At 37.8% G+C, this 27,581-nt stretch overlaps 1 protein-coding gene and 1 long non-coding RNA gene across 3 annotated transcripts in view; one reads left to right on the top strand and one right to left on the bottom strand.

The window, feature by feature from the left end:
- The window catches only part of LOC121437639, a 111,245-nt gene extending 101,651 nt beyond the window's left edge, over positions 1 to 9,594 (top strand). The window contains exon 3 of the long non-coding RNA XR_005972990.1: positions 9,554 to 9,594. This is a non-coding gene — a long non-coding RNA (uncharacterized LOC121437639). The remainder of the gene's footprint in view (positions 1 to 9,553) is intronic.
- Angpt1 (angiopoietin 1) overlaps positions 1 to 27,581 on the bottom strand; it is a 223,679-nt gene that overhangs the window by 28,106 nt on the left and 167,992 nt on the right. For both annotated transcript variants that reach the window (XM_041637603.1, XM_041637604.1), the window contains exons 5-7: positions 22,538 to 22,665; positions 15,151 to 15,252; positions 6,530 to 6,696 (exon numbers count right to left, since the gene is read on the bottom strand). In XM_041637603.1, the coding sequence (XP_041493537.1) occupies positions 6,530 to 6,696; positions 15,151 to 15,252; positions 22,538 to 22,665 (397 nt within the window). The remainder of the gene's footprint in view (positions 1 to 6,529; positions 6,697 to 15,150; positions 15,253 to 22,537; positions 22,666 to 27,581) is intronic.

The raw sequence follows: 27,581 nt of genomic DNA, 5'->3' as shown, positions 1-27,581 counted from the left end.
GCAAGCAACACAACTCTGTTTTTCTGCATAACCATGGCTAGTATATTCCTGTTGGTTTTATAGACAATGAACCCAGATTTCTCTAGAGCCTGCACAGCTCTGATTCTCATTACAGCATTGTTTTCTTTGCACTCCACCGAGCACAGCGTCTTTTCAACTCCACAATTAATCTGTTATTTTGAAAGTAGAATTTATTGTTGTGCTGATGATTGTATATTTGTTTTTTAACCGTGTTTTGAAATAGCAAACTTTTCTGAGAAGTTAAAGGTCACTTTAATCCCTAAACTGACAGAAACTCTTCACTATTTATTAGAGACATAAAATTCAATTGTTTATCAAGTAATTCAACACCCATAAAATAGAAATGTAGGCATAGAAGTAGAGCGACAGCTGGAGTGATGCTCCATGGGTAAGAGCTCTTGCTGCTTTTGTAGATAAGCTAGGTTTGGTTCCCAGCATCCAAATGTGGTTCACAACCATACATAACTCCAGCTATAGAGTGTCTGTTACATTCTTATGACCTCTGCAGGCACCAGACATTCACATAGTGCGCATATATACATGCAAACAAAAATTCATACTGTTAAAGCAAATCTTTGTAAAAAAAAGTACCAAGCTAGAAAATAATTTTTAAGCTTCAAAAAGCTTCACAAACACTTTCATTTATTGGGCTGGAAAGTTGAGAACCCCAGCAGGATGAGGGTTTTCACCTATGGTCCAGGTTTTAGGAGATCAGGGCAGATGCATTAGTTTAAGGCCATTGTGGGCTACAGAGTAAGTTCCAAGATTAGTCTAGCTCGCAGAGTGAGACACAAAACTGAAAGCACAGAAAGAATGGAAGAGAAGAAAAGGAAGAAGAAAGGATAAAAGGAAAGGGAAAGAAATTTGAGAATAAAAGAGAAGAGGCAATGTGCATGGAAGAAAAGATTAGAAGAAACGTGCTGTCGTAGACTTAGGGGTTTTATTTTCGTCAGTTTAGAAGACTAGCTAATACATGGTCCTTTATTGTGGAATGGCTGTACACACAGTGCACAGTTATAAGACCAAACTTCAAGTTCTTCCTTACAGTCCTATTAGTTCATGTGACTTTGTGCAAAGTGCCATGCCCTGGTTTTCTGATGTGAAAACAAAACATCTGACCCATAGAAAGCACACAAGCGCTTACAGGATTTATCAACACTTGCTAATTTTGTTAACAGTCGGAACTTGGATTTTTATGGAAATTGTTCCCACACACAGAGAGAACAAAAATAAGAGTGTCATATAGATAAAAAGAACGCTGGCTAGAATTAGTTAATAAATACTTATTAATGACACAATAGAATGTAGATGCTGGGAAGCCAGTCACAAGTCAATAGAAGAATCCAAGTGGGTTTGAGAATGCGGATAACATGTTTCCCTGGAAAACCAGTGTGGGTGCTTTAGAGAGGACTGCTCCTAGTTTTTATGACATTGTGAAGGGATCAGGACATCATGGCCAGAGAGGTAGTTCTAAAACCAAGGAACTGTAAGGAGATTGTACACCTTGTCCTTGAATGGAGACAGGAGGGTTTTTACACACCTCATGTATGAGTCATTGAACATAATTTTTCTACTGAAAGGAGATTTACCTTGAGTGATATGGCTTTGTTGGCCACTGCAATACTTGGAGAGGGAGCATGAGCTGTAAGCATTCTGCGACCAACAATCCCAGGAGGTAGGAAGAGCGACCCAGATCTCAAGGGAGCAATGGGCTAACACACCCCATCATTTGCTAGGGAAGGTTTCCAGAAGATATCCGGAAGATATTGGTTAAGACAGAATCTGAATGGTAGAAAACAAATCCATGTAATAAAGTATGTATGCATATGCATGATATGGATACAGCCCAAACAAGGTACGAAAGTCTAAGAAAAATCCATCAACAGTTACTGCAGCAGCATCACCACAAGGAAGACATTGGGTTGAAGAAGGCTGGCGGCATCAGCTGGATTTTGTTAGTAGTGATAAAAAGCATGGAAATCTTACTGGTATATTTTATTGTGGATATTAACATATTGTTCAAATCTATGAAAAAGGATAAATACAAAACCCAATCGTCTATTGAAAACCCATTCTAGCTATAGAGGGAAAGAAATATTTGAGATCAGCAAGGCTGGAGGCAGGAAAGCTGTACAATAGCCTGGGTGTTAGATGATGAGAGCAAGGATAATACCACCCCCAAGGGAGGTGTTTAATAATTTCACATTCATTGTGTGTCATTCCACATGATATGTTTATCATGACACTTCAAAATTATTATTTTTTCTGATTCATGTTCTCTTGGGTTGTGTGGATTTTATTTTAATCTGAGAAAAATCATTTGAAGTTTCCTGGGAGGATAAAAGGGAAATGCGTGTGTAACGTGTACAAGTCTAAGCTAATCTACCCAATTACAACACGTACTTTTAATCAGTATATGTCAAGAACATAAGGACGAATTTTTATTTTTAAAATAAGATCTGTGACTATTGCTAAAAAGCATTTTCAGAATAAAATGTCTAAGAATTGTGTGCAATTAATCATTGTGTGGAAGAGAATTAGTCCTTTTTTAGGAATGAGCCCCCTTATTGCTTATTCAGTGCAGAATCAGTTTTGAGACCTTATAAATCGAAGCAACAAAAACAGACTCAACAGACTCTCTCTCTCTCTCTCTCTCTCTCTCTATATATATATATATATATATATATATATATATATATATATATATATATTTGTGTGTGTATGTGTGCATGTAGAAAGTATATTAAAAGTAAAAGAGGTTATCAACTTGAGAGTAGAGGGGTTCAAATACGAGTAACTGGGAGAGGCTGGGGGGAGGAAAGGAAATGGGGAAGTAAAAGTATTATTTCACTTAACAGCATCAATAAAAGGAAAAGAAAAAGCAAGCCCTGCAAATTTAATTCAAAACATGAATAGGGAGAGAGACCTCATTGAATTAGCTTTTCTTCCATCATGTAAGTTACTTTTCTCATTGTTGTAATAAAACACCTGATAAAAACAACTCAGGGAAATGAGGGTTTATTTTGGACTATTGTTTAAGAAGTACTACAAGGGCTGGGGGGAATGACTTGGTTGTTAAGAGCACTGAATGCTCTTGCAGAGGACCTGGGTTCAAGCCCCAGCACCTCATGGTGCTAAGAACCAACTGTAAACCCAATTCCTGTGGATATGATTCCCTTTTCTGCCCTCGCTGGATGCCAACCATGTGTGTGCTGCACAGACATACATGCAGACAAAACGCCTATACCCATAAAATGAAGTGCTGCAGTCTACCATGAAGGAGAAGGAATGGCAGCGGTTGTTTGATATGTCTGATCGCATAGTATATACAATCAAAAATCGGAGAGAGATGGGAAGTGGACCCATGCTATAAATCCTCAAGGCCCATTTCTGAGTTACCTACTTCATCCAGTGAGGCCGCCTAAAAGTTCCACCACCCTCTAACCCTGAGCCCTCATCCTGGGACAAAAGAGCCTATGGGAAACATTTTAAATTCAAACTAAAAGTCTTTGTGGGGAGGGGGGGATGAGTAATATCTTTTATGGCATACTTCCTTTAACCACCTACCAAAGCATGCTTTTGATTTAATGCATCATAATTCCCTATTTGAAGAAAACAAGAGTCCTATACTCAATTTTGTGAGAGGCAATTTTGGCAGATCTAGCTTTTGTTAGGTCATGGTAAGAGATAAAGCCAGAGTTACCCACTTTGTTATAGCAATACTATCAGAGGAACCACCGTGAAAAAGATAATAGTAAAAAATGCCTCTCTATCCCTGAGAAAAATTGTGTGCTTTTTAGCCTCCACTTTCTTTCCTTTTAAATCAGAAATATTAAATTAAATCACAGTCCTAGCTTTGCAATTCGGTTTCTAAGGTTTCAAACATCTTTTATGAAAGAAAATTCTATAATATATACCATTCCGAGCTAGAAAGACCTAATATTTTACTGTAGTTCTGCATCATATGTGTGAAAGACATGTGGACAAAGGGATCATAGATATCAAAAGTTCATAGAGAAATTTAAAAAGGTAGTGGGGGTGGACTCTAACACGAAGCCAGTGATCTCGCATGCATATGCAAGAGTAATGAACACTCGCCACCAGAAGCCTTGCCGATGCCAGCTATTTCAAGCTTACCCTAACTTCATTCACCAAAGACCACCCAACGGCACATGCATGCACACACACACACACACACACACACACACACACACAAGCCCCTCTACCACAACGGCGTTATTACCATAGCAAACTGAGCAGCATTTTGGAAAGGAACCAGGGCAAATTCTTCAGAAGCCTAGAAAAAGACTAGACTAATTACTTGCTAGTTCTATTGTCAAGCTGTCTGACATTAGCCAAGTTTCATAAAGTTTCAAGTTTCAGGTCAAAACATTTACATAAGAGTACCCCTGATGTTTTACAGTGGTTTCTCTTGTTGCAAAACTCTCAAGATATTGACCTCGCTAGAAACATTTCTTCTTACACCCTATTGCATTTTGTAAATGTCACTTCTTTGGTTTCTGGAGCTGCCATAAAGTATACCCTTGCTCCCATCCTGAGACTTCTGTTTTTTATAACTCTTCCTCATCCTTTATTATGTGACATCATCAGTATTTGTTATAAAAATGATTATTAGATATCCAAAGCTCTAATCGTACACAGCATATGCTAAGAAATGAGTTGTGCCATTAAAAAAAAAGATTCGGATGTTAGCTCGCAAAGATGGCTCTTACTGAAAAAGACAAATAAGAATCAGAAATAGTTATCTCTGAGGACATAGTCACACTGGGTGAAAAAACCACAAGACTTTGTTTGGGAACACTATAAGTTACACACAGTCATGTGTCACCCATTTGATGTTCACTATTATGCTTGCAAGACAGATGGGGAATACTGAGACTCAAAAGCCATTGCACTTCCTCTTTACCGGTTATGAGATCAAGGCACATGTGACTGAGGATACATTCTGTGATTAGTATTGTATCACGAGGTCATGAAAGGACACCCACTACAATAGTCTCCAGGTCTCAGGGAATGCTAACCAGGCTTCTAGGAGCTGTCAGTCACAGAGCCTGAAGACGAGGCCTGAGAAACTGACTGGGAAAGGCCAGTGTCTAATCAGGATCTTAGGACATGACAGTAACACAGTCAATGTTGGAATAAATTTTCTATAGCTCCACATTTCCCACTTTTCCGAAGCTATGAGCTGCTCTTTGAGAAAATAATCAGAACCAATTGAAATTAATAGTTTAGTTTGTCTATTTCCACATCATATTACATCCTTCATCATTTGGATTTTTAAGGTTTATATTATTTAAAAATCCTGTTGATAATGCTTTATCTCCTCTGATGTGAATCACTCAGAAATATGTTTCCTCTCATTACATCGAAAGTGATTTGAAAAATCAAAATTTAAAAGGAGTAAAGGAAATAAAACCTTAAGATCTTTTGTTAGAAAGAGTGGATCATTAGAAGGCATTGAGTCATAATTTTCTGGTATCATTCTTAGATACATGAAGTGACCACACATTCATAGCAATTATAGTGGAGTCACAATGCGTCATTTAATCCATTATTCTCTCAGACGGAGGCAACACCAAAGTGTCAGTCTATGAGACCCATGTCCTGAGAGGGAGCCCCGCCACCCCCTACATACACACATACTGACCAGAGGACCAGGACCCACAGGCTGGATTGCCCACAGACCTAGGATAGAACCAAACATGACTGGGGGAAAAAAAGTCAATGTAATAATGCATAGCAAGTTTGTGCCATACTCATAGATTGGTGCCTAGCCCTATCGTCATCAAAATCTTCATCCAGAAGCTCAGGAAACAGATGCAGAGACCCACAGCCCAACATTAGGCCCAGCTCAGGGAAGCCTGATGAAAAGAGGGAGTAAAGGTTTGTAGGAGCCATAGGGGTCAAGGACATTACAAGAATACCCACAGAATCAACTAACGGAGCTCAGAGAGACTGACCCACCATCCAGGGAGCCTGCGTAGACCTGACCTAGGGCCTCTGCATAGATGTGACAGTTGTGTAGCTTTGTCTTCTTGTGGGAGCAGGGGCTGTCTCTGGCTCTTCTGCTGGCTTCCTGAAACCTGTTCCTCATACTGGGTTGCCTTACACAGCCTTAAAACAAGGCAAGGTGCTTAGTCTTACTGCATCTAGATATGCCATATTTCACTGATATTCATGGGAGGCCTGCTTTTTTTCTAAGTAGAGGAGAGGATTGATGGGCAGGGGGAGGTGGATGACAGAAGAGAGATAGGGAGAGGAAACTGCAGTGGGATATAAAATACATTAACAATTTTTTTTTTAAAAGACCAACATTGACGATTGTGAAAAGCCCTTACAACGTTTTCTGTATTTCATCATCATAGGCCTAGACAAATAAGTTGAATTTTCACTATCGGGTACCATGCACATTATTTTCTGCTCTTTAATTAAAGCTCCTTGGTGGTAAGGTCAAAGCCTGCTGGTTGCCGTTCTGCACGTAGCTTACCTATAGTTCTGCTTTTCATTTCCTATGTGGAATCTGTCGTACTGTGAGTAGGCTCGGTTCCCTTCCCAGTCCATCAGCTCAATCCTCAGCATGTATTGCCTCTGACTGGTTATGGCAAAGATAAATTCATTCCCCAGCCAGTATTCACCAGAGGGATTCCCAAAGCCCTGGGAAAGAAGAGAGACACACTTGTTACTCCAGAGGGAACTTTGTCATGTTCAAATCTATTTTCTAAATAGCAATGTCAAATTACCTTTCAAAGACAGCTTTCTTTGTCTTTTTACACTTTGTTTTCATTACTAAACTAGTACTATTCTGCTGTTTCTCTCCACTGAAGTTAACATCTAATTCTTATCATGAAAGCTTGTTTTTGTGTGAAATTCTTGGGTTAAATTAATCCAGTTAGTAGACTTAACCAAAAAATAACTCCCAATCCAAACTTCTTTTAGGAAGTTTTATAAAACTAAGTTGACATTTTAAACATAATTTGAATATTTTCCAATGAATATTATCATGAGACTTCCCCTTGTTTAATAATGTTGTATTTGTTGTTATCACTATGCAGAAGCCCAGTTATACTATAATTTTACTGATGATTCAATTCTTCTAGTGATCTCATGGTCTAGAAACCAATGGGTGTTATCACTTAGATTCTTCATTGGCAGAGATTTGGGTTTGGAGGCAGAAGGATGACTTACGGGCTGTTGAGAGACTGAGCTGAATTCATTGTATCTGAATCTCACTGTGGTCTTATGGTTTTATTTGGAGTCACCTAAGTCAACACTGTCAAAATTTCAATTTTGTGTGTGTGTGTGTGTGTGTGTGTATGCGCATGTGTGTGCATGTGTGAGAGGGAGGGAGGAAAGGAGAGAGGGGGGGGGGAGGTGGTCCCCAAAGCTGATTCCTAATATTGAAGATATTGAAAAATAAAGGAACCTGAGAAATTGCTGACACAGATGTGGGGCATTTTGCAGTTGCTCAGAAAGCCCTTCTGTGGTAATACCTGATGATCAGTTTCATTCCTTATGCTCACATTTGTCTTACTGAAACTGTTTTGGGCTCCTCCCAATAAAAGCCAAGCTGTATTTGTGAATTCTCAAATACTAACGAAGAAGTGGTGCACAGTGAGCAATAAACACTAAATTTTACAGACGCTGAAAGGGAAGGAAAACGTGAAAGAGAAATATAAAAAGATCAAATGTTTGTAGTATTTTGCACTGATATTCAGAGATCATTCTGTTGAGTTTCAGTTGTACAACCTAGAGCTGGTAAAAATAAAAGCGTCTGAGAATCTTGCATATAATTCCACATATGGGCAGACTCCTTAATTGTGATGACACACACTAATGTTTAAAAGACCAGGTCCTGTAATGACTGGATATATACATGGCTGTTTTATGAAGAAATCGACCACGGTTAATTGAGGCATTTATTAATGAAGGGTTAATCTGCGCTTAGTGTGAAGGAATGTTATAATAGTTACAACAGCATTGATTGTCTCAATACAGGTGATACAATATGGAAAATGTTTATTTCTCTTCCAACTTAACACCAATTACAAAGTCAAACAGATGTTTCCTTAACTTTTCCTTCATTAATCAACCTAAGAAATGAATCGATGTACTCTATTTCTTTTTTAGACTATGCTGGTGCTCAGTGTCTACCAATAATTCTCTAAATTTGTTCCATTGCCTCTTACAATAGAGCTGCTTCCCACAACCAGCAGTGTTTGGTATCAAATCCCTTTCTGTCAGCTCTGCTACTGCAATACCAAAAGATCACAGTGCACTGCGTTTCAGGCAGTGCTTAGAGCAAACGCCTAGAGTGGCCAGAGTTGACTACACACACACACACACACAAACATATACACACATGCATACACACACTCACACACACACATAGCTATATATTTATATGTGTGTGGACATTTTCAAAGTTATTTTCTGATTTAACTAATTTTTTTATCCAACTGCACAATGTTCGTCTGGATGACATTGAATATGGAGTCCACTGAAGACTATTTGCATAACCCAGAGGAAAATATTGAATTCATTAAAATTAGTACTCCCTGACTCCGTGTGTGTGTGTGTGTGTGTGTGTGTGTGCATGTGTTTTTGTTTATGTGCGTGTAAGTCTTCACACAAGTGCTTGTGGAAGCCAGAGCTCGACATATGATATCTTCTGTTCTTTTCTTTTGTCTATGTTACGGAGACAGGATCTTTCCCAAGCGGGAGCTCACACACATCCTTGGATAGAAGTGCTGGCCTTCAATCTCTGGCAGTGTCCTCTCTGTCTCCCAGTGCTGGGACAAAAAGTGTTTGCCACAACACACAGATTTTTATGTGGATTCTGGGGTTGTAATCCCAGCCCTCATATTTTACTTCCTTACTCCTAAGACACTCAGGCCACATTTGGTGAAAACACCACAGTAGCAGAAATTATCAGCCATTTTTAGGATGTGCTAAAGATTTCGCAGCATCTCCCAGGAGCTACTGCTCCATGCTAAGAAGTCCAACATTTTCCGGCTATACCACAGGCACAGAAGAGAAAGTTACAGGGGCTGAAACTCGGAGTTAGCGCTCTTCAGCTGCAGCAATTGCTGGAAAGACAAGGAGGACAACTGGGATTCCCTTGCAGTTTTCAGCTCAGGCCAGGCAGTGCTGGCCCTCTCGTCACTTGACAAGTCCCTGTGCCACACAGCATTGAAACAAGGATTCAGCAATTATATTAAATGTGAGTAGAGAGGCTGGGGATGATGAAGTGTTAATTCTTAGGTCTCAGATTTCCAAAAGTGTTGTGTGGATAAAACTCCCCAAGGGGAAAGAGCGTGGATCCTGGGTGAGCCTCAAAAGTGGACAGACAAGAGAGTCGTTCCTACAAAAGTCCATGTTCTCATACTCTGTCAGTATACGGGTCTCAGAGAGCACCAGCCTGTGCTCTCCCTCTCAGCATTCAGGTCTGAAGGAGCACTAGGAAAGAAAAGTGTTACTTTCTGAACTGTTGCTTTTTTTTTCTTTCTTTCAGGGGTACATAATTGAAGAGAAAACACCGAAATTTGCCACTAGAAGACGAATTTTTAGTTCCTGCACCTCACCCCCCAAAACTGTCTACATGAGCAAACTGTTTTACTGCCATGATAGCGGAGGAAGGAAACTGTCTAAAGGCCAAGTGCAGTGGAGTAGAAACAACTGTTTCGTCATCGTGAAGATGACAGACTTGCCAAAGAGTGGAAATGGAAATGGGTTCCCATGTTAGGAAACAGCTGGGTGGTTTATCAGAGACATCCATGGGTCTTGTGGCGGGGAACAGAGGGTTGGGTGGGATTAAGTAACCTCCCCCTTATCTCTGCTACAGTTGAAGCCTTCCTTTACCACACATTTTTCAGCGGAGCTTTCTACTTCACTTAAAAAACTACTTCCTCATCTGCAGAAGAGATGGTTTCAAATATTTCCATGCACGGTGTTATAAGAATGAAAATTAGCCAAGGCTCCTGAGTGTTCGCACAAAAAAGAGTTCTGTCACCTTACACAGTCATGTTTGGCTTTTTGGCTTTGTTCTGTAAGATGGCAAGCTATTTAATGGGGACAGGAATTGTCCTCTGTAAGATCTAAGTATCCCAAGGTCTTGTCTTGGTTGAAAATTAATGTGTAGATCAATAGCATCAGTCAACAGGCTTTTAGACATGAAGGTGTTATGATAAGCTGAGCGCTGCTTTGTGGAAGAAATGTTATTTTAACCCAAGACTTTAATTGAGAAATGAAAAGTCAAAACCAACTGTTTGTATAAATGGGGCCTCACTGTGGCACAAATGACACAAAAGACAATGACCACTCCCTCCTCAACCTTTCCTGCTTCCTGTGAAAAACAAATACCCAGAATGAAGCTAAATCTACAAGCTGAACCTTCAGCAAGGCTGATCAACTGATTAGACTGTTAGTGACAGTGGAGAGCTTGTCATGTTGGAGGTACAGAACCTAACCACAATTTATCTTGAGCCATCTTTAGCCCTCCAAATAGCCGTTCCTTGCCCATTTCTGTGTCACCTCATGTCCTGTGACTAATCGGTAAACCATCTTAGAACACATTAACTTAACAAAGTCATAGTTTCCATCAATCAAAGGGCTAAGGATGCTAAGGCAGTGTCTCGGGCCTACAGGAGACTCACCCTCCTCGTTGCTGTTTTTTTTTTTAATGTGGTTTACTATGAATTAATTTATGAGCTTCTCTGTTCTATTACTATAAAATCTTCATGAAATTGCTTCCATGGTGGCCATGGAATTAGGGGTAACCTAAATCTGTGTTCCCAAGTCATGGATCCAATGCCAATCAAACTATGTCTTATCCCCTTTGAGGTCAGAGTTGTCTTTGTCAACACATCTTAATGGGAGAGTACCTGTGTCCTTTGCCTCCCCCTTGACCAGATTTCTCCCCATCTCTCCCTTCCTATATATCTCACATGCTTTAGGATCTAGGAGTAGAAATTTTAAGTTCATATACTGTTGGGAGCAGTGAGACCCCAGATCCTGAATTTCTTGTAATCCCCTGATCTGAGTGCCTACAGCTGCTCTGAGCACGAGACCTTCAGTTCCTGATGGCAGGAGAGTGGTTTCTGCTGGGTTTGGCTAGGGTGTGGCTATCTCTATATAATCTGCCCCTGAACACAATAAAAGGGGCATTCTTGGGGAATTCAAGAATGACCCGTGTTGCTGTCTCTCTGTCTTTGTGTGTCTGTGTATTTTAACCTCCAGCCCCCTTGCCCGAAGCTTGCGAACTGGGTGCCAGCGCACAGAGTGCAGACACAGGGGTGCAGTGCGCGGCAATATACACACAGTAAGAACTAATTGATACCTCTAATTATCTCTTTACTTGGAAGTGAGTATCAAACAGAATGGAGGGGGTTATTTATGAATAGAGATGAAATACTCTCCCCATGTGTATATAGTTCAGAATGTCTAACATGGGCTTAAAGATCAGTATATTCAAACAGTTCCACATACTGAAGGTGGAAATTCATATAAATACAACATTAAATAACTATGTACAATATATTAATAAGAACAATATATTAATCAGGTATATTATCTGATTAATCAATATATTCATATATATATTAATCAGATAAAATTATCTGAATAAAGGAGGCATGAAGCCACATCTTTGTCCTAGTCTCTGTACCATGACTTTTGATTATGGTAGAAGCAGAGAAAAAAAAGCCAAATTTATGCATAAAATATTGTAGTGCATAACTCAAAAACCATTTTTATATATGTTTGGATAATAGTAACTTATCCCAGGTCAGTGTTTTATTTTAAATACCCTGTGAAAACATAAAATATGAAAATCACGTACAGAGTTCTGTTCTGATGTTAAGGAGGCAGAGGTGAAGGAGCACTAGTAGAAGGAACAGATTCTTCTGTCGTGGATAAGATGCAAAGACTCCATTCCACACACAAATGAATATATTCAGCTGTGTCAATCAGAATTGCACAAAGAACTTTGATGCCATGAATCAGATTCAGGGCTGATTAATTTCATTTGTCTTCCAGTAGTTTAATAAAAGGGGGAGCACAGGAATTTAAAAGAAAACAATACTGACTTCCAATTGGCCTCAAGAGTCACATTACGCTTCTAAACTACAGAGGGAGGAAAGAACCAATATTCGTTAATTTTGCCAAAACCTGGAAAAATGTCCAATTTCAGCTTGCACTTTTTCCAAGTTAATAAAATAATTGTCTCAGATACTTTATTTGTTTTGTCTGATAATGCTCACAGGAAGTGTTGACTTTTTATAGAAGAAACAAAATTGAAACCAGACACAGGCCTTGTATCCTATGGGCTTCATCTTTCTTTCATACAAATTATTAAAGAAAGCAGATAAGCCTGGTTTTCCAAAGGTTTTCTTTTTTTTTCTTTTCTTTCTTTTTTTCTTACTCCACATTTAGAGCTCAGGTTAGAAGTAGCTCCTTCTGTGGCTGAGACACCAAGCCCAAGAAAGACGGGAATAAATTTTGATTTAAAAAATTTTAATTTCTTATGCATATTTTTCAATATGGACATGCAGAAATGCAATTTAAAAGATGCTTTTAATTTCTTTCCACAAACAAGAATGCCCAGAAAGTCAGTAGGTGCTCTCACGGAAATGTTTGTTTCAATAGGAAGCTCAGTTTATAGGATAATTGTCTTCAAAACAAACTAACTTTTTCCCCAGGGAGTTAGCGACTCCCTGTCATAAAGCTGCCACTTAGAAAAGTTGTTGCAACTGTCTGGTTCACTGGCTATATGCAGAAGGACTCTTGGTGAGCATTGTGTCCCCATAGTCCCCAAGTGCCCCCTTAGATGGACCACCACACACTTCCCTCTCAGGAGTAAATGTCTTTACAAGTCTGTAACCCAGATTTGCTGGATTTCCGCCTAAGGAAGTGTTAAGAGACAACAACGTTCAGAAGTTCTCCTTTGGGCTAAAGCCAACACTGAGAATCATGTACTGTGGAACCTCCATGTAGGGAGTGGCTTACAATTAAAAAAGATTTGGGCTGATGGCATTAACACAAAATTCTGAAGAACTTATTAAGTGAGAGGCAGTCCGAAAGTATCAGTCAGTGGAAAATGAAGGACAGAGGGACAGCCATCAGCAGGGGAAGGAACAGAGGTCACGGCTACTTCCAATGTCCCAAGAGTGGAAACTAGTGAAGACGAGAGAAAGAACTGCGTGCACACCAATGTGACTTTCCCCGAGCACGTCCACCCTCAGCCGAGGAAGCTTGCAGCTAGTTTCCAGCAAGCCGCACCAGGCGTGCGTGAGTCATGAAGAACTTTCCATGCCTCTACCCTTCTTGGTGGGATTGTGCTCTTTTGTTTTCAGGTGAAAGAGAGACTTTGAAAGAGCTAGGACACTTTTGACCCTGTGCTCTGGTGAATATTAACCAAGTTTTAACATACAATGGATTCTTTCAATTTAGAAAATCTTCATATTCATTTTTTTTGCCAAAATGTTTAAAAAATTCAGAACTAATTTACTTTCTGACCATGAATAATTGAAATAGAGGTGATAAATTTTTCAAGCTTAAATAAAACCTGATAGCTTTTCCTATGTAAGCATAAGGGAGAGGGAAAAATGTCAATGGTTAACAAATAATCCCAGTCTCCTTCCAATAATGAAAAAGCAATTGTCTAAGAATGAATTCATTCAGTAAATACTCAAAAGGCATTAATCAATTCCATGCCTAACAAGTCAGTGTGTCTTGACATAAGCAGTGTGAAACAGGTAGTCACGATGGCAATTTCATGTTCATTTTCCTGTTTTTAATATAAGTGGTAATGTAAGTCAGAACAATTTGACTCTGTTTATTGATTTTTATTCTCAGTTGTAGTCACTGGCTCTAGACAGTGTTTTCCCCTCAATTCTAACATGGTGCTTGCAAACTCTGGGCTAGTCTGTCCATTTGAAACCCTCCAGGGCACAAAGCATACTGTACACACACTCCTGATGTAACTAGGCTGTGGCACACCCTGCTGAATTATGCGTGTTTGTGACTTACAGCTTATACTGATGCACTCTGAGTGTGTTAAGTCTTGCTAGTTCAAGGCAAACAGCACAGAATGAACTCATAGTAAAACGGTTCCACCCTCCATTCAAGTGCCACCCTTACCTTTCATTCCCCGATTCCTTGTTTGGTTTATTTGCCACAGTAAAAATCACACAGTTATCTCAGTAAAATTTCTTGTTAGTTTGGTCTGTTTTTTTGATCTTACCTTCATGAGTTTTTAAGGTCAATGTTTCAAATTCTTGTGACTTTACAGGACTAACTTGCGTTCAGGATGCTCTCTGAATTTCTCAACAAAATGCCATAGATACAGGGACAGCATGGGAGACCCCCATCTATTTTCTTACTCTTGTTAGCCATGTACTTAATGCATAGGTTGTGATCAACCAAACAGAATTTTTGCATTGTTTGGTAAGATATCAAGACAGAACTCTGGCTAACAGGGCATTCTGATCACCTTCTAGTTTTCACCTTTGGAGAAAAAAATTGTTAGAAAGACAAATCAAGAATTACACAGGATTTTTAATGTAAAATGACGAGAATCACTTCATAAATGAAAACTTCTTCCCTTAGAATGACTCCAAAATTTCATTTCTGAACTTGAGAAATGCTAACTTTGACATGAGAAACATGGCAATCCTTAGTCATTGCACCAAGAGAAGTCCAGGCTAATCACATGCAAAGGTTTATGGAGACACTTTTATTCAGAGGTCAACAACTTGAAGCAGTGTGAGGGAGGCCACAGTTAGGTGGCATCTGTCTTGTTTCATGACCTGTGACCCTGCACACTTCCTGTCCTGCTCATGTACCCAGCCTAGGTTGGAATTCTACTTTCTCCCACTAGAACAAATGCGAACAGTGCATAACAGATCACCAAATAATTGCACATAGGGAAATAATTTACTGAACATGATTTATGAGCATTTTGTATCTAATGAAAATAATACCTTTAATGTAAGAATTGTTATTTTTAAATAACTCAAAGGCATTTAAAAGGTCAGGGTTTATCGTATATTGTGGGTGAAGATAATCTTATGATAAAAACATCAAAAGGCGCTGTAAATTTTTCCATCTTACCATTTTATATTCTTTCCAGCCCCTTTGGAAGTCCAGACTTCCGTCTTCACGGTGTTGTATTACAGTCCAGCCTCCCCCATTCACATCCATATTGCAAAATACCTGCAAAACAACAGAAAAATAATGGTACATGGAAATTACATACAACTTAAAGAAATGTATGGCTGATATGTTTCAAAACATAAGTAGGATAGACAGGCCTAGCCTGAAAGACGACAAAAAGCTATATTTCAGGCATATTATTGATTACTTCTCCACAATTTACATTTGTGCTTCACCTGATAATGTTCATCAGAAATGTTTAATTATTTCTAAAGCAGAAAATTAATAGCCTTAGTTTCAGACCACAGTGCAGTTTTAGAGGTCGGGGTAGCATGCTTGTCTTATACGTGCAAGATTTTGGGGATAACCTCTAGTACCCCCCCCAAAAAAAAAATTTAAAATCTCAAATTTAAATAAACACTTGTGGAAGTTTACGCTTAAAAAAATACTAAAATTCCCAATGGACATACTATTTTTTTGGTCAAAATATAAAGTTCATTATTCTTTAATCTATTATTATAAAGTCAATGCAATTAAGAATAAAAGAATCAGATTTCTATATTTTATTGACAAATTCTCATATGCTTACATATCATAATACACACTGTAATAATTACTCTTGTTTTATAAATTTTACACAGGAGGCAAAATTTGGTGAATGGAGAACAGATTGTTTAAATTTTAGTAGCAAATAAAATAATATAGCTTAGTGTATGCCTCCTGACTGTGGCAAGCTTTTCTTTCCTATGTAGCAGAGTTACTTGAAGATTTAATGCTAATTTCAGAAGAGCTTGCATGCAATAGCATTTATTTGAGAACTGATTTATTCTCGCCATACTTCTGCAATGGTCTTGTCTTTGGACGTCCCCGAGACTCACGGCATGTGAATATAACAGTCTGATTTCTCAAGAGCTGCGCCATGGGGAACGGCATTCCTCCATCAGTTGAATAGTAAAGCATACCGAAGGTTAGCTAAGTTGCGGGACTGAGACAAGAGCAGTGAGCAGGCGCTAAGGGTAGGGTGTTTTCCCTGAGGCATTAAGTTCGAGCACAATGGCCAGGAATATAATGACAAGAACTGTCATTCACAGCGAAAGCTTTTAGTGTACATCTGGGTAACAGGAACTAAAACACACAGGCCTGTGTGTGCATATGAATCAGGACAGGTCTCCTGAGGGCTCTACCTCCAGTTTGACACGTACCCTTCTGCCTTTATTACCCCTAGTAATCGACTCATCTCTAAATTCATACATTCTAAATTCTCCTTCTATTCCCAAGATTACTCTTCTGCTAATCTTCTACTCTTCTCCATCTGCTCTGTGTCCTCAACATGACTCCTAAAAAGTCTGCCTTTAATTATAAATATTCATCTCTCCCCCTCAATTCTAATGTACTCAGCCACTTATTGTTTTCACTCATTAATTCTTGGGCAACGAGTCTATATTACGAAAGGGGAAATTTTGACAAATATGACATGGATCATGTCGTCAAAATGCCTTGATATTTCAATATTGATTGCTCTCATAGGGGTAAGAAGGCAGTAGAGTCCATAATTTTCCAGCTGTAGAGACTTGAGGAATGATAGCAGTAGTGGCGAACATAGAGACAATACAAAGAGCTAACAAGTGAGGAAAGAAATGATTGATGTTTTGGACACTTTGTGTTGCATGTGACATGGGCACCCAATGAAGGAGTATCGGATGGTAATGAGAGATGAGATCATGTACTGGAGGCAGACCAAAGGGGTATGAGCAAGAAAATGGGAGGATAAAGAAGAGTCGTTAGCAATGACTCCAGATATTTTGAAAACTTAGTATGCATTTTCTAACTTAATCCCAGAACAGCTTTCAAAAGTATGATTATGATATTTATGCTACGAATGCAACACTGGGGTTTAGGTTTTGTAAAAGTAACCTTCAGTGGTTATACTTATTAACTATAGGGAATCCAGGATTTGAGTTGGATTTTAATTAGATTTAGGGTTTGAGGCTTCTGTATACCGAACTCAAAATTGTTGGTAGTGATGTAACTGAAAGCCAATGTTGACATCATTAAGAACAATCTGTTACTCAAATAAATAAAGAAAAAGTGCTTATAGTGGGAGGGGAAAATCTATGAGTGGGTTTTAGTAAACAATTGGTACAGATAATATACATCAGTAACTTTAAGTGTGTACATATTTTGTTTTATTTGTTGTTATCTCTAGTTTCTCAAACAGTGGGCAACCTACTGTCGATATTAAATGAATTTTCATTGCAGTCATAAGAAAACGTGATTACTATAACCCCAGGAAAATGAGCTATATGTAGGGTTGGGAGGGAGAATAAATTAATCAACTATTTGAGAGAAATCAAGTGAATATTTTCAAATATCTAGAAACTTTAAATGAAGGTGCCATTAGTGACCTTGGCCAGAAAGATTTCAGAATCTTTATAAAACTAAAGTCAGACAGAAGATTTTAAGCAGAGCATGGGTAGAAATTCCAAAGAAGCACCTGGAAAAGTTAACATTTGAAAGTGATAGAAGTGAAAATATCAGGGAAACATTCTGCTAGAAAAAACTAATGTCACTGGTTTCTTAATTAAATTTTGTACCACGTGAACTGATTAATCCAAAGAAGGAATCTATTTATTTGTCTATCTATCATCTATATATCAATCCAAAGAAGGAATCTATTTATCTGTCTATCTATCATCTATATATCATCTACGTATCTGTCGATTTCTTTCTCCCCACTCTTCTCCTTCTCCCTTCCATTTATCTCTTAATGGAACTACATACTCAGGAAAGGACTCACCACATTGATAAATGTACAAAGTGTAAAGAAAACTATGCTATGCGTTTTCAAAGACAGTCACTTGCTAATGTAATTGTACACACTTGTTTTAAATCACTCACAGTTTTTTCCCCAAACACAGCTTTCCTTTTAAAAGGAGGCATCCAGAAACTTGACATATTAAGTGCTAAGAATGCATTTTAGGGAACAACTCAGAGAAAGATGGAGGGAGAAGTCACCAGGTTGAGACACAGAGAAATAGGTTAAGGGATTTAAAGTGGGTCTGATTCCTGTGAACACAAAAAGGTAACAATGATAGTAGATGCCGAGGCAGGATGTGGGGACAGCAGAGCTCAGCAGACTTGAGGACTAAATTAAAGTTGTAACTCAGCTTTCCCTCAATTTTTCCCTTTCTTTTTTCTTTCTTTCTTTCGTTCTTTCTTTCTCCCTTCCTTCTTCATCTTCCCCTCCCTCCCTCCCTCCCTTCCTCCCTCCCTCCCTCCCTCCCTCCCTCCCTCCCTTCCTCCCTTTCCGTGTGTATGTGTGGAAGGTTAAGTGTACGTAGCCTACTCACAGCTGTTTTTGGCATGAGCACTGCCATCTTAGATCTTAGATGTACTTTATGGACAATATAATACAAGTTTATGTTATGAACTACTTATTATACATATTTAGCATATTTACTGCATTGGAGTATTGTTATGCGTGACTTTCAACATTTACATTTATAATTTTTTATTAATAGAATAGACTATTCACAACAAATCATGCAAGTGTTCAACAAGTTTTCCTAGCGAACATGATTCTTGGCTACTGTTTATTAATACTGGCCCTCTGACGATTGATCATGCTAATTTGTATTTTATATCTATTTAAGAATTTGGATTCAATATTGAAAAGAAATGAAAGAAACCCCCATTGTTTTATCTACAGTCTAAAGAGGAAGAAAGGAGCCTATTCCTAACAGACTCAGGACATTTCATGGAATAAATGATCATTTACGAAAGGATTTGAACACAGAAGATCCAAAGGGTTCATTTGCTGGTCTTGTGTGGTCTGTGTTATCTGGCAGGCTCTTCCTGTGACTGGGGTCCTGCTCCATTTGCTATGTCTGCTGCATCTATTGATTCAATGACTGGAGTTTAGCTCTGTCCAAGAAAAGGCTAAACTGGCTTCTTCCCCAGGCAAGGCCAAAGTTTTCAAGCATTAAACACCTTTTAACTTAATATGAAGATTTAAACCCAAACAAAAAGGGGGAATTTGATTCACATACTTTTTATGCTTCTATGCTTTATACAAATTGGAATGATTAACCTTCTGGATGTTAATTATTTTTCCATAACCTTAAATGGAAAAGGCTTAACACATTTGTTACAGTACTTTTTCAAGAATTAGAGAAACTATGAGTTCTGAAACAAAATTTTTAATATTTTAAAAATAAGACTTATGATTTAATGGCTTGTTTTTGGATGAAGCAAACTGACTACAGGGCATTTGGCTTTAAAGACTTGTGAAATGAAAAGAGACATTCCATTTCCCTCTACTGTGCCTTGAAGGGAACGCAGAGGGAAATAACCACAAACCATGAACACTATGAAACCGAAGAAAGATATAAAAGATAGAATTCTTGTTTTCCTTCTGCTTGAAAAATTAAATCATCCCAAGCTAACACTTTTGCTATCCAAAACATGGCAAAAACAACAAAACATGACATCTGAAAAACAACATCTTTCAAACTTTAGCAGCATGAACAGGACCTGCAAAGATTCAAATCTCAGTGCTGAGAGCAGGAGGCAAAGAGAAGATCCCATCCCTAATAGAGAACCTGTCTCTATTTGACATTTACTTGCAAAAAAAAAAAAAAAATTCTCCAAAGTCACCTCACAGGGAAGATTAACCATGCTTAAGGGCAGGCCCAATTCCCAAAGGTAAAATGGAAACACAAAAGGCCTTCTGTGGCATTTTTTGTAGGTGTTTTTTCTCAGTTCATTATGACTGGGCATTTTATGTATTATTGGTTCTTTGCTGTTATTGTTTTTGATTTTGTGTTTTTATGTTTTGAGGTGTGTGTGTGTGTGTGTGTGTGTTCACACATGTACATGTGGTACGTATCTTGTGTTTTCTCTTTGTTAATTTTTATTATTATTGTGATTTGTTTTCTTGTTTTCTAAAAAAAGAAAAGCAGAAGGCATTGAGTTGGGTAAGTAGGTAGGTGGGGAGAATCTGGAAGGATTGAGGGAAGAAAACCATGATCAAAGCATAGTGTATGAAAAATCTGTGTGCTAAATGAAACTAAATACATAAATAGTTCTGGGAACTGTAGTCCCTACTCTTCTGAAGGATGAATATTTGCTATCAATTGCTTTTTTTTGTTGCCTTAAACACCCGTTTTATTGATTGCTTCATACTCCATATCATACATACTGAACTCAATTTTAATATTGTTAGTTTTTATAGACTTCAGTTTCCTTAACTTCTGATGAACTTGTGAGAACATTACGAAAAGAAAAAAAAAGAAAGAAATGAGCTTTTGGTAAGTATATTCAGGGGAAGTAGCAGCTATTTTGTTTATGGTATCCAAGTCTATTTGGGAGGGTCTAGGAATAAATTTTCTCGATGCCTTTTATTGTAATTAAGAGAATATCAATGATTTGAATCAAAAGAAAGAATGTGAAACTTTATAAATTAAGGGGAGTGAAGTAGATTTTAATAAATTGTTCCCTCATGCCACACATATGCCTTCTTCAACTTCATATAAAAAAATTGGTCGATGAAACTTCAGTCATCACCAATGTAAACAATTATATTTTTAGAACTTCTCTGAAACTGGAAACAGATGCCTGTTTTCAAAGGCAATGTTAAATAGTTGCCATAAATATAATTTGGGCAAGTTGTCTTTCTGAAATTAGGATGCTAGAAGCACACAACTTCTTGAGCTGTTAAAAAGGATAAGTTAGTGTGCCATAGAGAAATCAAGTTCTCAGAACCTTGTGTGTCAAACTGTTAATGACCAATATTTCAAACTCTTCCACTAATCAGCTTCTAGATTACTTGGATGAAATTCATAAATATTTGTTCTTTCCAAGGCCATGCTAAGTTAATAAATAGGAGATTTCAAATAAAATGCATTATCAGTCATAAAAGTGAAGCAATGCTAGTCTAAATCAAACAATATTACAACGTATTAGAGAATCCTGTTGGGGAGGACAAAAATTACTTCTTTAAGCTTCTAATTATAAATATTTTTGCTTACACACTGGAAAGTTTGGAAGATCCTATTCTAATGCTGTAGATGGCTCCTACATTGAGCCCCTCAAGAGAGTGTTTTAAAATTACATTTCCACAAGTAATAAACAAATAATTAATAATTGCATTAAATGGATCTTCTAAGTTGTTCCCCAATACAATAATTTAATAATCTAAATTATTAAATCAGTAATGTCATGTATCATTTGGACTAGAGTTAAGTAAATGTGAGATGCATGTTTATTGAGTTAGATAAAATATTCTTTTTGCTCAAACAGGAGCAGTGGCTTAGTGTGCAGCCTGGGTATCATTTGCTTCTCAAAACAGTTTGAAAGGGAGCTGAATTATGCTTTTATTAGAATAGAATGATATGAATTGAAGTTCACAGAATGACTCTTTATGTGTGCTCCTGTCCTTCCCTGGGGGCTGCACAGTAGCATGAGCAACAGAGTGAAAACAACTCTCAGGACTTGTTGGCACACTGTGTGTGTGCATGTGTGTGTTGTGTGCAATTTTATTTTTAGACTATCGAAACCCCCTCCTTACCCTCAGCTTTCCTCATCCTTGTACATTCATATTTTATAAGTTTCTTTGTTTTATTTTAAGCCACAGATTTCCTAATCCAAAGACTAATGCCCAGAACCCCCGCAGGAAAAGCAGACGACATCATGGTGCCTTTGTAAGTGGCTGAGGTGGGAACACAGAGGACTGTACATGTTGAGGCTTTTATTATTATTATTATTATTATTATTATTATTATTATTATTATTATTTCTTTCATCTGTACACTCTGGTGCTGATTGATTAAGGACTAGCTATGTGAAGAAGACATGCTTAGCCCCAGGAAATCAGAAATAAAAAGCCACGAACTTTAATAACAGAAATGTCATGCAACACGCTTGGGGAAACCCAGGAAGGCCTTTCATGAGCATGTTCACAGGATTCAAAGAAAATGAAGGTTCATACATAGGTGTGCCAATGAGCATAGGACACTGTTTGGTCTCAGAAGAACAAACCTCTGTCTTAGGACCTTGTAAGTCCAGAAAAACCCTTACATGTTAAACAGTAAGCAGGTCTACTGCCTCTGATCCCACTGTCTTTTTCTGCCTCACCTAAAGGTCTCTACATAACCTCCTTTAAAGAGACATCTCCAGCACTACACTTCTTCAGTACTTGGTAACTGTCTTGGCAAATGTGTGTGCGAGTGTGCATGCGTGTATAACAACATGTATCATGTATAACAAACCCACAAATTTATTTGATCCTACAGCAGTTCAGCTAGGATCTGCTTTACTTTACATAAACAAGAACTTCTGATTTTACCTTTTTGGGTTCTGGCATATTATTAAAATAAATAGTGTAGATTCCACTCTTATTAAAACCAGCTTGATATACATCTGCACAGTCTCGAAATGGTCTCTCTTCTTCTCTTTTTCCTCCCTTTAGCAAAACTGCAAAATAAAAGAGAGATTATAACATATAAATAAGAATATTAGCATCATTACCATCCAAATGGTCTGCAAACAAAGCAGGTTTTTGCAGCCTTCACACAATATCTATATTGCATATACTGAGAAATAAAACACACCACCCCAAAGTAACTGGTAAATTGAAAAAAAAATTTAAAAGCTGTGAATCAACTTTCATTTATATATTAATCTTACATCTATTTATTTTTACTTTGGTTTTTCTATATCTTCATAAACTTCATCTTAAATTACATAATTATATAATGTTTCCTATTGTTAGCAATTTATGTCAATATTTCCTGTCAAATTTAAAAAATACTTCTATCTACATTTCAGAGAGAAGTGTATTTATTTATTGCACTGATGGAAATTTCATGTCTCAGGTACATGTTCTATCAATGAGTTATATCTCATACCCCAGGGTTAAAATATGTAAAAATATCAAAAACAGCAACAATGACAACAAAAACAAAAATGCTTTCTGCCCTTGATGTTGATGGTGCACACTTTTAATCCCAGTGTTCAGGAGGCAGAAGCAGGCAGATCTCTGTGAATTTGAGGCCAGCCTGGTCTTCAGAGTGAGTTCCAAGACAGTCAGGCCTACACAGAGAAACCTTGTCTCAAAAACAAAACAAACAAATAAAAATCAGGAAAAACAAAAAGGGGAAAACATTTAAAAATACAATATTCTTATTAATTCTTTCAGAACTTCCTACATTCATACAGTGCATTTTGATTGCTTGCCTCACCCCTCCCAACTCTGAGTCATTGTTTTAAATGACCTACAGTCCAAAACTTTATGCCCATATACTGTTTAGTGAGGGACCACCCAGTGAAGCCGAGTGGACCTGCCAGGTCCACATCTTTAATACAAACTAACTCTCCTTCCTTCAAAAGCCATCAATTATCAAAAGCTCCTTGGCTACATGTAGAAGCTTGTGAATCCTGTTTCTCCCATCCTGGAATCTTGACTGGTTTGACCTCATGAAGTTCTTGTGCAGAGAAGCAGAGCTGCCATGAGCTCATGAGTGTCGTGGTTCTATCCTGCCCAGATGACACTTCAATGCTCCAGTCTTCCCGACCTCTGCCTCTTGTAAGCATTCCACCCTCTATTTTTCAATGGCTCCTGAGCCTTGGTGAAAGGAATAGATTATGTATGACCCATTTGCAGCTGAACAGTCCACAAACAAGTGTTTTCTACACCTGGATCAGCTGTGCGTGTCTACATTAGTCACCAGCCACGACGCAGAGAAACTTCTCTAATAATGTCGAACAGTTGTACTAATCTAAGAATGTAGAGGGCAGTTTGATACTATGTCCGTTTTGCATGATAATAATAGCTTCAGCCATTAGGCTTGGGAACTCCACAACCATGGGTTGTTGGACATAGTTACAGTACCAGGAAATCCTTCCCTCCTGTACAGTGGGCCCGAAATGCAATCAGAATATAGCTGGTCACCCTCATAACACCTGGGCCATTACTGTACTCTTCTGACCATGTTGAGAATCGCTCTAATAAAGTTTATAGGATTTATTTGATTTCTAGAATTTAAGGAGATGGATTTCTAAGCTTATTCTTAAACTTAATTTCTAAATAATGTTAATCTACTCATTTTGCATCATCTGTGTGATGATTTAGCTTCAGGGTATTTAAGTTTTCTTTCTATGTTTTAAATAGGCTTATAAATTGTTTTGTGCTTCCTTCCCCCCCCCCCTTTTTTTTTATCAAGACAGGTTCTCTTGTGTAGCCCTGGCTCTTCTGGAACTCACTCTATTAGATCAGGCTGACCAAAAACTCAGAGTGCTGCCTGCCTCTGCCTCCTGCATGGTGGGATTAAAGGTGTGCACCTCTAAAGCCTGGCTACTATTTTGTCCTTTCAAAGTCTAGTTGTTTAGGAGCTTTTGACTTTAGTTTTTAAGAAAATTTCCAAGAACCCTTTAAACGAAATCCAGAGAACACTACTGTCTATGTTTAATGCTTTAAGCATCTATATTACATTTGATAATTTTAATTCTTTCTTCCAAAAGTACTTTGGCCATGCCAGTCATTACTTCATTGTCACTCAAACTAATAACTGAGTTCTTTGGTGAGAAGAGCCTTATTTCAATCACAGAGCTTCACCCATTTGTAAGTTCTCATTAAGAAAATCAAAACACAAATGACCCATTTAATAGTTCTTGGCTGACAAAGAATGTGCTGTAGAAAACATCAATGATTTAGCATTCTAAAATATACATATTACTTCCATAATTGATTTCATTTAATTAAGGATTTTTGTAATAGTAGTCTTTGTTTTTAGTCACTTAAAAAAAATCACAATGTTCCTGCATAATAAAAACATCAAATATCCACCATGAGTAACTGCTATTAAAGGGATATTAAAAGTGTGAAAGGATATAAAATATTGGCTTGAATGTAGTAGAACATTGGTTATCCTTTTATAAGTGATAAGCAGACTAATATTTGTGGAGTGAGTTATGTTAATGTAAATAGCTTGAACTTTAAAACTGCTAGATTATGTTTCAAAAGGCAAAGCATTTGTGTCAGATATGATGCCATAATGCAAAAATTAAAGTTTAATAATTCATTATTTTGTGTGCAGCTAATACCTGTGCTAGTGGTTTTGCGATTACACTTAAGTGCTGCTATCACAAGCTGGAATTTCAACACAAAATGAGTACACACTGGACAGTTCATACGACAGTGAAGAAGTGTCTCTTGCAAAATGTATGAAAAGAATCATTTAAAAACATAGAGATAAATGTTTACCAAAAGGCAATTTTTAATGGCACTGGGCTAAAAGCAACAAAACGTTTGCTAGGTTTTCCTTATAACAACTAAACGGATCATTAGTTTTCAAAATCAGTTTTTCCTAAGTACTCAGTACTTGATCACTTCTAATGTGCAAATGTGAAAAAAATCCTCATTAGGTGCCCCAAATAGGAATGCAAAGAAGTACGAACTGAAATTTATGGTGGCATATGAGAAGAAAAAGCACAGGAAAATATGGTGAACAGAAACCCATTGGGGGAAACTCGTTTTTCCTTTTAGGGAGAGAGAAGGAGAAAGTCATTTATCTAAGAAGAAAATGTTTCTCTCACTGAACACACTACTTCCTGGCCCCATGTATGTGGTTATGCAAGAAAACACATTCTCTCCTTCCTTTCTTCACCTCCTGTGCCCCGTGCTTCTCTGCTGCAGGAAGATGTAGGTGAAGGGGCTATGTGTGGTCAGAGAAGCCTTTCACACACATTCTCAGAAACGGGAAGAAGGAGAAGGTTGGCTAGTATCCTCCTTTGTGGAATTTGTGTTAGTGCTGTCTAAATTAGTATTAAAAATTCTCTATATGGGGAAATCTCCTATAGTTGGACTGAAAATTTTTATCATAGTGATGGTATGCGTGGCATAGATCTTTGCTTAGATCTCCATTTGAATCAACGTTTTGAAATCCTGACAAATCCTCTTTACATGATTTTTTTCCCTTAAACACTAGGCTACTTTTTCTAAATTATTGTCAAATTTTAAAACTTTAATCTAGGTACATTTAGATAGTTAAAACTTTGAAAAATGAATATGATCTAAAAATTCATCTACAGTTTATCTCTGTTTTATTTTTAATTTTATATTGTGGTTTAAAGTAGAGTCCATCCCTAAAGGTAGTTTGACTTCCAGAGTGCTTGTTAAAATCAACCCAAAATCTGAAGCAGTTATAAATATTTCTGAGGTAGGCATGTCAATCACAAACAAAGCAGAATGGAGCACGGTAATAGTGAAGAAACCACTGATATAATAATAGTAAAAACACTGATCATAGCAACCTTAAATCTCTACTCACTTTTCTGAAATAACCACCACCTGAACAGAGAAGCCCACAGCAGGTGGAGCTGCTATGGTCTTTCTCCCCTCAAGTTCAAACCCTGCAGCTTACTAAATCCAGGGAAGCTAAAACCATCTGATCATTTGTAAGATTTTATTGATCTGACTTCTTACAAAACTTTATTGACTTAATACATTGCTGCTTTGAGTCAAAAATAAGGAAGTAATCTCATGGTATGCCATAAGCATTATCTAAGATTAACGATTTGAAGATTATTGACTATTAAATGATAATACATATGCATAGACAATGTGTAGGTTGTTATTGTTTGAATAATTTCACTGTTAAGCACTAGAGTGTTCTGAAATTTGGGGTCCTGTCCATATTCTGAAAATGGATAATTGGTGAACATTTTGAAATACATAAATACAATACAAAAAGGTGAATCTGTTGGATTTCACCTGTCGGCAACAGTGATAAACGTTCACAGCAGAGATTTAATTAGACCAGAAGAGCCTGGAAGTATGTGTGGTAAAGAACAGCAGGACAGAAAAGTCATCAGTTAGCCGGAGCTGTGGAATGACTTAGAAAAGAACTCGAGGTCTTTGTCTTTTAAAGTTTACTGTAACAACAGACCAATGAAAAGGCACGAATTTCAACATTGTCCTTTCTACCTTAAGTTACTTCTTTGATTGCCCACTATTTTCTTTCCCTCTCCTGTTATTTAGTTTCCAATGTGTTTAACTTCCCTCTGAGAATCTTGAATCCCACTGTTCTAATCTGTTCTTTACCAACATCCCTTTTCTTCCTCCCTGCCCCCAACAGTGAGCATTTAAGTGAGTGGGGCATTTAAGAAGGACTCAGGCGCATGGGCAGTTAAGGACTCAGGCGGCATTTGGCATCTGTGATTATCTTTGTCCACTGTCACTCACCACTTCTTCATCACAAACACTGCCATTTCTAGGGTTTTGAATCTCATTTTTCTGCATAGCTTATCTCAAATTTCATATGGTTTTTCTAGACTGCTGTCACTCTGGTCTTCTGTCACTCATCTTTATATCCAGCCACTACCGCCGCATA

The sequence above is a fragment of the Microtus oregoni genome, unplaced genomic scaffold, assembly GCF_018167655.1.
Source record: "Microtus oregoni isolate MIOR12 unplaced genomic scaffold, Mior012 000053F_ref0000044, whole genome shotgun sequence".
In the NCBI taxonomy this organism is placed as follows: Eukaryota; Metazoa; Chordata; class Mammalia; order Rodentia; family Cricetidae; genus Microtus; species Microtus oregoni.
Note: the sequence above shows the minus strand (reverse complement) of the source record. Positions and strands in the feature narration are given on the sequence as shown.